Raw genomic sequence first — 15,584 nt, forward strand, 5'->3', positions numbered from 1 at the left:
TGCTAGTTCGAGGTAAATTCTACAGCCATAGAAATCCCACCATCTCTACCTGGTCGTGATGCGTGCACTAGTCCGGTACCTGAACATTACTGACTTGTAAAGTTATGTAGAACGGCTGCCACCACGTGTAGAACGGGTCCGGCTAATCAGCTATGGTCATTATGTGGTCTGACGGCGATTCGACTACCATTTCTCACAGTTCAAACAACAAGACGAAGGCGTTCTTGTTTGACGGAGATTTGACTGCCATTTCTATTAAGCTAGACAACAAGAGATAATTTTCAAGACGTAAAGGTAATGTAAGGGAGATAACTCTAACCAATAAATTGCTCTTTAATTATTTGATTACAATGTTTTCTTATGACAAATGGCTGCGATTGACAAAGTCCGGATTCTTGTGACTGGAGACTCAGGTGAAGTTTCTATCATTTACTACAGATACATTTTAAAGAAATAATTTACTATAATTATATTTATTATTATCATTATTATTTTATCATCGATCTGCCTTGTTGAATGACAACATGATGTACGAAGTTAATTGTCGGCAAATTTAACTTCACTGCCTTGTCCACGTTTGTAGTTTTGTGATGTTTTCGTAACTTTCGTTTAGTATCACATATTTGATTAATGTATTCGGAAATACTTTCCGAATACATAAAAACACTTGTACTGAATATAGTGGAGCTACTTTACACAAGGTGGATATAAATACTGCGAGTGTTCAATTGACAGTAAACAGATTTTTAATGGTAACCAGTATGCGGGTAGTGTCACCAGTTGGCGAATGCAAATCTAGAAAACATTGTAGTGGCAAATACATCATTAACTTAGAAGCTATTCTTCAGTATACATAATAGAGAATATCATAATAAAAGAATATCAAGAACACATACACACATACATACATTGTTGTTGGCACTCCGTTGCTTACGACGTCGAGGGTTCCAGTTGATCAGATCAACGGAACAGCCTGCTCGTTAAATTAACGTGCAAGTGGCTGAGCACTCCACAGACACGTGTACCCTTAACATAGTTGTCAGGGATATTCAGCGTGACACAGTGTGACAAGGCTGACCCTTTAAATTACAGGTACAACAGAAACAGGAAGTAAGAGTGAGAGAAAGTTGTGGTGAAAGAGTACAGCTGGGTACACCATCATCCCCTGCCGGAGCCTCGTGGACCTTTAGGTGTTTTCGCTCAATAAACACTCACAACGACCGGTCTGGGAATCGAAACCGCGAGTCCGCTGCCCTAACCAATGGGCCATTGCGCCTCCACACATACATACATATATATATATATACACACACACACACATATATATATATATATATATATATATATATATATACACACACACACATATATATATACACACACACATATATATATATATACAGACACATATATATACATATATACTTGCAAATGGACGTGTGCGTTCGATGATATAATAATACAAAGAATATATATGCATGTATACACACATATATGTACATACTTACATCTACATGTGTATATAGATACATATCATGGTACAGGACGTTAGAAAAATTGGCACTGTCATGCTATTAGCTGTCAGAAGTGAAAGTGCTCACTGCTAGTGAAGTATTTGTCTGTCTGCCTGTCTGCCTGCATGCCTGTCGATTCTTTGGCTACTGACAGCTAATACCATGACTGGCCGGAGCGAGCTATATGTCTCTCTCTCTCTCTCTCTCTATCTATCTATCTATCTATTACTCGAAAGTTATTGGAACAAATTTGACACCTATATCCATGAGGCAGAAAACACACAGAGTATAAGGGTACTACTAAAGCAGAGTGGTCCCGAACGCGCAGTCGCGCGTCCGCGCTAGCTAGTCGTGAGTGGTCGATCCTATTATTTTTAAACTTCAAACTTCATTTGTTTTCTATTTTGATAAATTCTCTCTGAAAATTATATTTTTATATTTTAAATAATTTGCAATTTCAGGAAATATGTTTTTATATTAAATTTGTGTTTTCTAATAAGGTGGACAAGTGATATCACTGTCCCACACATATGGGTGTGATGCATGTGCCTAGAGTATCTTTATTAGACAGGAAGTCATGATAGGTAGATTGGGCTTTGTATATTTGACAACAATTGGGCTTAATATATTTCTAAAAAACAAGGCAGTTAGCTGGCAGAAACATTAGCACACCGGGCGAAATGCTTAGCAGTATTTTGTCTGTCTTTGCGTTCTGAGTTCAAATTCCACCGAGGTCGACTTTGCGTTTCATTTTTCAGGGTCGATAAATTAAGTACCAGTTGCATACTGGGGTCAATCTAATTGACTGTCTCCCTCTCTTGTGCCTGGAGTAGAAAAAAATAATAACAATTGTTTCAAATTTCATACAAAGCCAGCAATTTTAGGAGTGGAGTTACTTGATTGCATCAACTCCAGTACTCAACTGGTACTTATCTCATCAACCTATTAATATTGTTATATCTGAAGAAAATCATAAAATCTTTCTTCTTCATCATTTTAACATCCATTTTTCCATGCTTACATGATTCAGACAGAGATTACTGAGGGAGATTTTCAATGGTTGGATGCCCTTCTTGTTGCCAACTGTCATTTGTTTCCAAGCAAGGTAATATTTCCCTACGGCCAGACATGTTTTCTCGGAATATTGGAAATGAATAACACTGCTTGTCTGACAGTAACGCTATTTACAACTGTCATACAATATCAAGACACAGAGACACAAGCATACACACACTGATACACATTATATACATATATTCATGATGGATTTCTTTCAGCTTCCATCTGTCAAATCCACTCACAAGACTCTCTCTCTATCTATCTAACTCTATCTCTCTCCCCACTTCTCTCTCTTTCTCTACATCTGAGACAGTGCTGCTGCTGTGATATGCACTAACTTCCTGCACAACCCCTGAAAAAAGGCTGCCATGTAACTTCTTGGCAGAGATTCACTTACCAATTCTCACCAACCTTTGACTCATAGACATGCTTCTGTCACCTCATACTGTCCAATCATTTTTTTCTAGAGTAACAGACTTCTGGAATTCTGTCCCTACCCAAACATGAGTTTACCAATAATTGTTTATTCCCACTCCCTCCTTCCCCTATGATATAGAAAGTTATAGAAATCTGTGATTTGAAATTCAGTATCTTATGGAAGCATTAATTGTAATTTTCATAAATTGAAGGCTTACATGAAGCAATGATGATCTGAGAGTCTTAAAACTATGCTATTATTGTTTAATAGTTCATTGGGATATAGTCAGCACTTTGTCTTCATTTACTGTATGTAGAGTAGGTAGGTGAGCATGGCAGAGCAACCTGATTATCCAGTCATTCTCTGCCTCAGCTGTATACAGGGTAGGTAAGTCAGTGTGCCAGAACAGCCTGTCTCTATCTAGTCTGTTGGCTTTGTCTTGGCATTAACAAGTATGAAGAGTAATTAAAGTAAGATAACTTAAGATCATCTCACCATCTCTCTACTGGTCTCGTACAAACACTACAACTAAAAACATATTAACCTATCTTTTCAGCACGGCAAAAATATCAAGGAATATATTACTTTATCTATTTAGGGCTGTTTTCATATCTAGACGTTCACTATGGACACTCCAACCGCTAGGAATAATATACTTTCCTAAAGAAGATATTGGATGCCAGAAGAAAATGTAGTATAACCATAACCTTTAAGAGTTTCTGATCATGGATCTATCAGCTCTATCAGGCTTAAACAAAAACAGCTATGAATATGATTCAGTTTAGAGCAGAGCCAATGCTGTAGAGCTGTCTACCTTGAATAAGCCTCTTCCCACCACCTACTAATAGTGTCAGTGTCATAGGTTTACTTTCACAGTGGTAAGATACACCCACCCACATACATACACTCACACACAGACACACACGCATCTAAACATTGAACATTGTAATACAATGTTCTTCATTTCCATTCTCCTATGAAAAGTTTGGTAAAGATGAAATAAATACTACCTTGCTTGGAAATGGGTGAAGGTTGGCAACAGGAACAACATCCCACCATAGAAAATTTGCCTCAATGAATTTCCATTTTACCATGCTTTACAAAGCCTGGGAAATAGGACATTAAAACAATGACGACGATGGCTGCAGTCATGCCAAAGCTGCCCTTTTAACTCTTTCATGCATTGCACTGCACCCATCCTTTAAGTCTTCTACTTAACTTTACAATCTCTGTTTTTCACATCATTATATTATGAGACATAGATGAAGAAACATTTTATTCAGTATGTGTATACATATATATTCATTAACGCTATAACTTTGTCTTAGAATTAGCTGGCCGAATTTCTACCATCCTATATTTACTGTGTACAAATGATAGAAATCCCTAAACACCTCGTGCTTTTGAATAACCCTCTCTCTTTTAATCTTTCTCTTTCAATTTCACTCCCTCTCTGTTTTAATCTGTCTGTCTCTCCCGATATTTATTTCACTATGTATATCTCGATCCCACTCTCTATATATCTTCTCCTTCCCCTTCGATTAATTCCTGTTCAGCGCCGGTTTGGTGCACCCGCCCTCCCACCCCCTCCACCAGTACCGGAAGTTCCTATCGTGTACTCCAGTACCGGAAGTTCCTATCTTCTACACCAGTACCGGAAGTTCCTATCTTCTACACCAGTACCGGAGGTTCCTATCTTCCTCACCAGTACCATGACTGTCCCCCATGAACACTTCTAAAGATTTCCCACCCCCACTTAGGGTTTATCCCCCTATGTAAGGTAGAGATCATATGGTGCATAATACGATAGTATAGTGGATGCTGGCTGAAAGGAATGCTACTGATTGTTATGTTCTCTGCAAAATGCGAGCTTTCTTTTCAGGTACATGACGCTGCCGTTCCCCGCCCCAAGGTCTCACGGGTCCATACCTCCCACACCCTCAGGGTTGGCACACTGAAAGGTAGGTCTGGTGAGATTGTTGAGATGCTTGAACGGAGATGTGTCGATATCTGCTGCCTCCAAGAAGTAAGGTGGAGAGGTTGTTCCGCTAGGCTCCTCACAGGCAAAGAACACAGGTACAAGATTTTCTGGGCAGGAAACACAGACGGGGTCGGGGGCGTGGGTATACTTCTTGCAGAGAAATGGGTGGATAAGGTAATCGAGGTGGTTAGAGTATGCGATAGAATACTTAAGATTAGATTAGTCCTACACCATGGGTTAACAACCATTATCTCGGCCTATGCCCCTCAGCCCGGGCTACCCGACGAACAGAAAGACCAATTTTATGACACCCTTCTGCAGACTACCTCATCGACGAATGACAGGGACCTTCTCTTTGTGGCTGGTGATTTCAATGGTCATGTTGGACAACATTCAGGGGGCTTCTATGGCGTACATGGAGGCTATGATTTTGGTTCCCGCAATGAGGAGGGAACCAAGCTGCTGGAGTTCTGTGATGCAAATGACCTTATGGTCTGCAATACTAACTTCAGGAAACCTGCCAGTCACCTAGTCACCTACCGTTCTGGCAGGCACACAAGCCAAATTGACTACATACTCGCCAGGAAAAGGGAAAGGCGGCTGCTTAGAAATGCCAAAACATTCCCAGGCGAAGAATGTACCCCACAACATAGACTAGTAGTTAGTGACTTCAGGATCAGAGCTAAGTGGCTGCCCAGAAGACGACCAGCTTGGAGGAGAAGGATATGGAAGCTCAAAGATCCTGCGAATGGACAGAGATTTAGAGACTTATTACTCGAAACCTTCGACGAAATAGAGGAGGATGTAGCTTCACAAAATGTAGAGGACAACTGGACGTTTCTACGAGACAACCTACTGAGGGCCACCGACGAGATCTGTGGTTGGTGCAAGGTCCCTTCTCGACCCAAAATAACATGGTGGTGGAACAAGGAGGTAGACAGGGCTATTAGACAAAAGAAACAGGCTTGGAAGTACTGGAAGAACGGTGGTAGCAGGGAATTGTACCAATCTGCCAGAAGGGAAGCTAGGCGACAGGTTTATTTAGCCAGAGGGGAGGCAGATAAGAAAAGATTTGCCAATGTTCTGCACCGTGAGGACCAAAGACTTGAGGTATTTCGTGTTGCAAGACAGTGTAGGAGAGAGAATAGTGATGTAGTAGGAGAGAAATGTGTTCGCATGGATGATGGTCCGCTTGCTCTAAATGAGGCTGCAAAGAAAGAGGTCTGGAGACGCCACTACGATAGATTGCTTAATAAAGAGAATGAATGGGAGAAAGAGAGTCTGCCGTATGTCGACCCAACAGAGGGACCAGCTATCCGAGTTGACAGTACCATGGTAGATAAAGCAATTAAGAGTATGAAGACAGGGAAAGCCCCCGGCCCATCAGGAATCACTGCAGAGATGCTCAAAATATCTGGCAGTGTCGGCTATAGCCTAATCACCCGTATTACGGACCAGGTGATACACGAAGGAGTCATATTCAATGACTGGTGTAGCAGCACCATAGTCAACTGCTACAAAGGTAAAGGTGACACTTTAGATACAAATAATTACAGAGGTATCAAGCTCAGGTAATGAAAATCACAGAGAGGGTCATAGCTCAACTGCTTAGGGAGCGAGTCAGTTTAGATGAGATGCAGTTTGGGTTCGTGCCTGGGAAAAGCACCACCGATGCTATATTTCTGGTAAGACAGCTTCAGGAGAAATACCTAGCCAAGGATAAACCTCTGTTCCTGGCTTTCGTTGATATGGAGAAAGCCTTTAACAGGGTCCCCCGATCTCTCATTTGGTGGTCAATGAGGAAACTAGGGATAGAAGAATGGTTAGTGAGAGCTGTGCGGGGCCGTCATAGGATTTTCGAGCGAGATCGTTGCCAGTGCCCCTGGATTGGATCATGTGCGGGCGACACATGATATCTTTTGAGCGGGATCGTTGCCAGTGCCCCTGGACTGGCTCATGTGCGGGCGACACATGAGGTTTTTTCGAGCGAGATCGTTGCCAGTGCCCCTGAATTGGCTCTTGTGCGGGGCCATCGTAGCATTTTCGAGCGAGATCATTGCCAGTGCCCCTGGACTGGCTCTTGTGCGGGTGACACATGAAATATTTCGAGCGAGATCATTGCCAGTGCCCCTGGACTGGCTCTTGTGCGGGTGACACATGAAATATTTCGAGCGAGATCGTTGCCAGTGCCCCTGAACTGGCTCTTGGGCGGGTGACACATGAAATGTTTCGAGCGAGATCGTTGCCAGTGCCCCTGGGCTGGCTCTTGTGCGGGTGACACATGAAATGTTTCGAGCAAGATCGTTGCCAGTGCCCCTGAACTGGCTCTTGTGCGGGGCCGTCGTAGGATTTTCGAGCGAGATGGTTGCCGGTGCCCCTGGACTGGCTCATGTGCGGGTGACACATGAAGTTTTTCGAGCGAGATCATTGCCAGTGCCCCTGGACTGGCTCTTGTGCAGGTGACACATGAAATTTTTCGAGCGAGATCGTTGCCAGTGCCCCTGGACTGGCTCTTGTGCAGGTGACACATGAAATGTTTCGTGCGAGATCGTTGCCAGTGCCCCTGAACTGGCTCTTGTGCGGGGCTGTCATAGGATTTTCGAGCGAGATCGTTGCCGGTGCCCCTGGACTGGCTCATGTGCGGGCGACACATGAAATCTTTCGAGCGGGATCGTTTCCAGTGCCCCTGAACTGGCTCTTGTGCGGGGCTGTCATAGGATTTTCGAGCGAGATCGTTGCCGGTGCCCCTGGGCTGGCTCTTGTGCGGGCGACACATGAGGTTTTTCGATCGAGATCGTTGCCAGTGCCCCTGAACTGGCTCTTGTGCGGGGCCGTCGTAGGATTTTTGAGCGAGATCGTTGCCGGTGCCCCTGGACTGGCTCTTGTGCAGGTGACACATGAAATGTTTCGTGCGAGATCGTTGCCAGTGCCCCTGAACTGGCTCTTGTGCGGGGCTGTCATAGGATTTTCGAGCGAGATCGTTGCCGGTGCCCCTGGACTGGCTCATGTGCGGGCGACACATGAAATCTTTCGAGCGGGATCGTTTCCAGTGCCCCTGAACTGGCTCTTGTAAGGGGCTGTCATAGGATTTTCGAGCGAGATCGTTGCCGGTGCCCCTGGGCTGGCTCTTGTGCGGGCGACACATGAGGTTTTTCGATCGAGATCGTTGCCAGTGCCCCTGAACTGGCTCTTGTGCGGGGCCGTCGTAGGATTTTTGAGCGAGATCGTTGCCGGTGCCCCTGGACTGGCTCTTGTGTGGGTGACCGGGACTGGCTCTTGTGTGGTTGACCTGGACTGGCTCTTGTGCGGGTGACACATGAAATTTTTCGAGCGAGATCGTTGCCAGTGCCCCTGAACTGGCTCTTGTGCGGGGCCGTCATAGGATTTTCGAGCGGGATCGTTGCCAATGCCCCTGGACTGGCGCATGTGCGGGCGACACATGAAATCTTTCGAGCGGGATCGTTGCCAGTGCCCCTGGACTGGCTCATGTGCGGGCGACACATGAAATCTTTCGAGCGAGATCGTTGCCGGTGTCCCTGAGCTGGCTCTTGTGCGAGGCCATCGTAGGATTTTCCAGCAAGATCGTTTCCAGTGCTCCTGGACTGGCTCATGTGTGAGCGACACATGAGGTTTTTCGAGCGAGATCGTTGCCAGTGCCCCTGAACTGGCTCTTGTGCGGGGCCGCCGTAGGATTTTCGAGCGAGATCGTTGCCGGTGCCCCTGGACTGGCTCATGTGCGGGCAACACACATGACCTTTGTGCGGGTGACACGTAAAAGCACCCACCACACTCTCTGAGTGGTTGTCGTTAGGAAGGGCATCCAGCTGTAGAAACTCTGCCAGATCAGATTGGAGCCTGGTGTAGCCATCTGGTTTCACCAGTCCTCAGACAAATCGTCCAACCCATGCTAGCATGGAAAGCGGACGTTAAACGACGACATTTGACAGATATTTGTCCTCATCTTGTTTGTTGTTAACATGTTTCAGCTGATATACCCTCTAGCCTTCATCAGGCGTCTCGAGGAAATTTCGTCAATATCCGTCAAATGTAAATAATGTAAATAATTCCTCATCTCTTAAATATAGAATTACATATATATTGTTTCAATTTTCTGCACAAGGCCAGCAATTTTGAGAGGAATGGAATTAATTATATCAACCCCTGGTGCTTTATTTTATTGACCTTGAAAGATGAAAGGATGGAAGGCAACAAGGCAAAGGTTTACCACTCAAGAAAAGCAGCAAATCAAAGTTTACAGCACAAGTAAAGTAGTCTGACAAAAGCATATAACCTTTGCCAGATCGTGCTTTACTTGAGCTGCGCTTTTTGACTTTATAGTCTTTTGTAAATTTTTTTATATGTGGGGAGGAGGGGCATGCTGAAATTAGACCTATAGGAAATGATAATTAGGTGTGATGTAGAAGAGGGTAGGAGGATAGTGTTTGGCGGGTGTGGGGTGCTAGAAAGTTATGGTAAGCAAATTTACTTGGTTTGATGTGGAAGCTTCATTATTGTTTACGGTTCAGCCAAGCATGATAATGTGAATAGTTTGTCGAATTCATTTCACATGTTTGTGAATTGAAAGTTGTTTTTTCCTTATGATAATGGATTCAGAAAACAATGTTAGTAGATAAATTAGTTAGTCACACACTATAGTTCAGATTTAGGTTGAATTGGTGTTGGTATTATTTGACTTCTTTTAGGAAATTTTAAGCTGAGTGTTTTGGGGAGGTTAAGATTGAAGAAATATTTATTGGTGGTTGTTTGGTCCGTTTCTAGTGTGGCTGTTTGCATTTATATTATATCATTGTAGACAAATGCATACATGTAACCATGTACGCACATACAGTACCAATACTGCAAAAAACACACCAGGTACACCCTGTAAAGTGTTTGGCATTAGGAAGGGCAGCCAGCAAACATTACAACTCAGTGCAATCCTCTGGCTCATTAAATCCTATCAAACTGTCCAATCCATGCCAGTATTGAAGACAGACATTAAATGGTGATGACATATATGTATGTGTGTATCTATCTATCTATCTATCTATCTATCTATCTATCTATCTGTGTGTGTGTGTATCTGTATTATAAATATTTATGCATACAGTTATATTTTCAGGCGTTGGTAAAACATCACTTGTACAGCTTCTTTGTCATGGTGAAGCTACAAATAATCCAGCATACACAATTGGTTGTTCTGTAGAGGTTGCTGTAAGTATTCATATAACAACACTTGCTTACAATGACATTATACCAATGCCCTAATTCTCATGATTGAATCTGGCAAAGAATTAAAGAAAGTATTTCAAACAAAAAGGCAGAGTCTAAAATCGTAATATCTTAAAAGTAAATCTAGCTGTTGAAAGTATTAATAAGAAAGAACTCAAGACTCTATTGCTTTAAGCAACATGTGGGAACTTTATAATATGTACCCAGGAATGGGTGTATGGTTGAGAAGTTAGCTTCTTGATTGTATGGTTTTGGTTTACTCCCACTGTGTGACAGGTTGAGTATATGTCTTCTACTATAGCTCCAAGCCAGCCAAAACCTTCTGAGGAATTTGATAGATGGTAACTGCAGGAATCTCATGTGTGTGTGTTTGTACATGAATATTGATTTTCCAGATTTATCATAGAGTGAAGCTACAATCATGTTTACATTTCCTTGTTGACATTGCAACCAGCTGCTCTGTTCTGTCAAAGATCTTTTGAAACAAAAAAAATCCGTTACTAAAAAATAGGTAAAGGCTGGCAATGGGAAGAGCATCCAACCATAAGACTTTGCCACAAGCCACAATTAATGCCCCGTCCAAACCTATACTTGCACGAAAACATGAACATTGGATAAATGAAACTTATGAAAACTATGAGTGCACAAGACATGCAATAACATCATGGATGGACGGCCAGGTGGATGGATGGCTGGGTCTCTCTACATAGCTAGCAGAATAAGTAGATAAATAGATAGCAAATGATGGAAAAGAAAATAGAGAGATAAATTGAATACAGATGGCGGACATGGTTCTTCCAATTTTCTTTTTATTTCTTTTTCTTTAGCCCTAGGACTTATAAAGCCAATTACCCTAGCATATAAGTAATCAAGATCACAACATTACTCTGAACAAGATGCCAGTATGTTGCAGGGTTGAAGGCCAGCAATTTTAAGGGAAGGACTCAAGTTGATTCCTGTGATTCTAGTACTTGACTGGTACTTTATTTTATCAATCCCAAAGAGATGTGAAAGGAAAAATTAACCTTAGCGTGGTTTGAACACAGAATGTCAAAAGACAGAAGAAATACCACTAAGCATTTTTGTCCGATGTGCTAATGATTCTACCAGCTTTCCACCAATCATCTATCCATATTTAAGTATTGTTTTCTATGTTATAGCATCCTTGTGTTAAGTGATTCTTTGACTATCTCTGTCTTTCTATCTTCACATATGGGACAACTCACAGTTACATGAATATAAAGCAGGAACTGCTGATGAACGCACATACTTTGTTGAATTGTGGGATATCGGAGGTGCTACACAGCACAAGAATAGCAGATACATTTTTTACAACCCTTTTCATGGTACGTCAAAATTTCACTCACCTTTTCAACATATATTATTAGCATATAGCTGAAAGCGTTTTCAGCATATTTATGCATAAATATGAACATTTATATTTGTATTCATTTGTGTATAAATCATTATTATTAGTGGCATGCCTTATATGGGCAATGGTGTAGTTGTTTAGTCCTTGATTAACTTATTATTGTATTTGTTCAGCTCTAAGCTAGCCCTGATTCAACAGATGTACAATTAAAGTCACTCAGGTTGCAATTGTCTTATTTTTTTTATTTACTTTTTCTTACTTTTTAATTTGTATCATAATATTATTTGATGGCGTTTTTCTCCTTTAACAATAATTGGTAGAGTTATATATTAAAAGAGATTTGGTTGCTATTTGTATCAGGCTGAGTAATCAAACTGAAGCTGCCTTTATTACTTCATATAATTGCTGTTCTTGTTTAATCCTAAATCAGCCCTGATTGACCAAGCCTATAATCAAAGACATTCCTGCCATGAAAATCCCCTTTTTCTATATATTCTTTCATTCTTTTACTTGTTTCAGTCATCTGGCTGTGGCCATGCTGGAGCACTGCCTTTAGTTGATCAAATTGACTCTAGGACTTATTCTTTGTAAGCCTAGTACTTATTCTATCAGTCTCTTTTTGCCGAACTGCTAAGTGACAGGGACAAACACACCAACATTGGTTGTCTAGCGATGGTGGAGTGACAAACACAGACACAAATAACAAATACATACACACAGACACACACACACACATACACACACATATATATATATATATACACACGACAGGCTTCTTTCGGTTTTCATCTACCAAATCCATTCACAAGGCTTTGGTCAGCCCGAGGCTATAGTAGAAGACACTTGCCCAAGGTACCACACAGTGGGACTGAACCGGGAACCATGTGGTTGGGAAGCAAGCTTCTTACCACACAGCCACTCCTGTAGAATTACATTATTCTATATGTCCCTCCTTTTTTCTAAGATGGTAGATAAAGTGTTATTTGAGAGTTATTTGGCTGCTACTTCTAACAAGCCAAGTGATCCCTTGGAAACTTGATACCTGTAACTTGTATGGTAAAATATTTGTCTACTATAATATGTTAATTATTACTACTATAATTAACATGTCATAACAGCCAACAAGGCATAAATAATGGTCATTACATATTTTTCTTTATTGTAGTAAATTTGACTAACAGCTATTTCCAGTAGTCATTATAAGTATGTTATTGACAGGTTTATTCAATTGGCCCATTGATCATTTGAGAAAAATTGAATGACCTAGAAAATTAATGCTACTTTGGTCAGAGTTATTTCTAATTATATATATATTAACAAATATATATATATGTTGTTGTTGTCGGCACTCCGTTGTTTACAACGTCGAGGGTTCCAGTTGATCCGATCAACGGAACAGCCTGCTCGTGAAATTACCGTGCAAGTGGCTGAGCACTCCACAGACACGTGTACCCTTAACGTAGTTCTCGGAGATATTCAGCGTGACACAGTGTGACAAGGCTGGCCCTTTGAATTACAGGCACAACAGAAACAGGAAGAAAGAGTGAGGGAAAGTTATAGTGAAAGAGTACAGCAGAGTTCACCACCATCCCCTGCGGAACCTCAGGTGTTTTCGCTCAATAAACACTCACAACGCCCGGTCTGGGAATCGAAACTGCGATCCTATGACCGCGAGTCTGCTGCCCTAACCACTGGGCCATTGCGCCTCCACAAATATATATTTTTATATATATATATATATATATATATATATATATATATATATATATATATATATATATATATATATATATATATATATATATATATATATATATATATATATATATATATATATATATATATATATATATATATATATATACATATACATATATATATATATATATATATATATATATATATATATATAAAGAATAATAATAAATGGAGCAAAACGCATATAATCAATAAGGAACTTATTGATTATATGCATTTTGCTCAATTTACTATTATTCTTCATATCTACTCAAAATACATCACTTTAACTTGGTATTTCTACCTATTAACCGGGTATGATATCCCAGTTTTTGTGTTTTTTGACACCCTGGTAACTATTAACATATTTTCATTATTGAATTTTTTTCAACCGAGATAATATTAATATATACATAAATCAAAATATTGTTACAGTCTTCTCTATAGCCTGCTATATATATATATATATATATATATATATATATATATATATATATATGTATATATATGTATATATATGTAAATCTCTACCAAATATTTGGTAAAATATTGTACCTGTTATCAAAGTAACAAAATTCTCACTTGAAAAGTTGTTTATACTATAAAAGTTGTTTATAATATAAAGACTTTCAAATATGTGATACAATTTTGGGTGCATATCAGTTTAAATAAGAGCCATAACACAATCCTATAATAAAACTTGTTTAATATCCTGTGCATAGGATATTAAACAAGTTTTATTATAGGATTGCATTATGGCTCTTATTTAAATATATATGTGTGTGTGTGTGTGTGTGTGTATAGTAAGTATATTCTGTTTGTTAAATGTGTGTGTGGTGAAGAATTCAATGAAATCTTGCTATTCATCATCATCATCATCATCATCATCATCATCGTTTAACGTCCGCTTTCTATGCTAGCATGGGTTGGACGATTTGACTGAGGACTGGCAAGCCAGAAGGCTGCACCAGGCTCCAATCTGATCTGGCAGAGTTTCTACAGCTGGATGCCCTTTCTAACGCCAACCACTCTGAGAGTGTAGTGGGTGCTTTAATGTGCCACTGGCACGAGGGCCAGTCACAAAGTACTGGCAACGGCCACGCTCAAAAGGTAATTTTTACGTGCCACCTGCACGGGAGCCAGTCCAGCGGCACTGGCAACGACCTCGCTCGAATGATTTTCTAACGTGCCACCAGCAAAAGTGCTAGAAGGCAACGCTGGTAATGATTACACTTTAATGGTGCTATTTACGGGCCACTAGCACAGAAGCCAGACAGCTGCTCTGGCAATGAACACGCTCAACAGTGCTGTTAGTGCTCCACTGGCGCAGTGACCAGTCATTGAGTATGGTTCAATTACGATTTTACTTGCTCCAACAGGTCTTTGCAAGCAGAGTTTAGTGTCCAATGAAGGAGAGGTTGGCATGGGTGCCAGTCGTCGGATTCGGTTCGATTTCGATTTCAGATTCAAATTCCAAATTCCAAATTCACTTGCCTCAACAGGTCTTCGCAAGCAGGGTTTTTAGTGTCCAATGAAGTAAAGATACGGATTAGTGAGCTGGCTACACTTCTGGCAGAGATCACAGATTATTCTCTCACTTGCCTTGCCGGGTCTTCTCACGTACTGCATATTTCCAAAGGTCCCGGTCACTGGTCATTGCCTCGGTAAGGCCTAAAGTTCGAAGGTCGTGCTTCACCACCTCATCCCAGATCTTCCTGGGTCTACCTCTTCCACAGGTTCCCTCAACTGCTAGGGTGTGGCACTTTTTCACACAGCTATCCTCATCCATTCTTGCCACATGTCTATACCAGCACAATCGTCTCTCTTGCACACCACAACTGATGCTTCTTAGGTCTAACTTTTCTCTCAAGGTACTTAAATTCTGTCGAGTATGCACACTTACATTACACATCCATCGGAGCATACTGGCTTCGTTTCTTGCAAGCTTACGCATATCCTCAGCAGTCACGGTCCATGTTTCACTGCCATGTAGCATGGCTGTTCGTACACATGTGTCATGCAGTCTGCCTTTTACTCTGAGTGAGAGGCTCTTTGACACCAGCAGAGGTAAGAGCTCTCTAAACTTTGCCCAGGCTGTTCTTATTCTAGCAGCTACACTTTCAGTGCACTCTCCCCCGCTACAAACTTGGTCACCTAGGTAGCAGAAGCTATCAACTACTTCTAGTTTTTCACCCTGGAGTGTGGTAAAAGTTGTTTTCTGCACGTTCTCAGTGTTTATTGCTCCTGAGGATCTGTCACATACAAAAACTA

General features: G+C 41.2%; 1 protein-coding gene across 10 annotated transcripts in view; it reads left to right on the forward strand.

The window, feature by feature from the left end:
- Positions 1–294: 294 nt before the first annotated feature.
- LOC106871814 (rab-like protein 3) overlaps positions 295–15,584 on the forward strand; it is a 40,275-nt gene continuing 24,985 nt past the window's right edge. For 8 of the 10 annotated variants that reach the window (XR_016240728.1, XR_016240730.1, XR_016240729.1 and 5 more), the window contains exons 1-3: positions 295–413; positions 10,095–10,186; positions 11,433–11,550. Coding sequence is in view for 6 of the 10 variants with exons in the window: in XM_089347618.1 (XP_089203744.1) it covers positions 368–413; positions 10,095–10,186; positions 11,433–11,550 (256 nt within the window). In the remaining 4 variants the exon portion in view is untranslated. The remainder of the gene's footprint in view (positions 414–10,094; positions 10,187–11,432; positions 11,551–15,584) is intronic. The other 2 variants (XM_089347619.1, XM_014918508.3) reach the window with 1 other exon arrangement.

Source organism: Octopus bimaculoides, chromosome 2 (assembly GCF_046866305.1).
Source record: "Octopus bimaculoides isolate indiv1 chromosome 2, ASM4686630v1, whole genome shotgun sequence".
Lineage (NCBI taxonomy): Eukaryota > Metazoa > Mollusca > Cephalopoda > Octopoda > Octopodidae > Octopus > Octopus bimaculoides.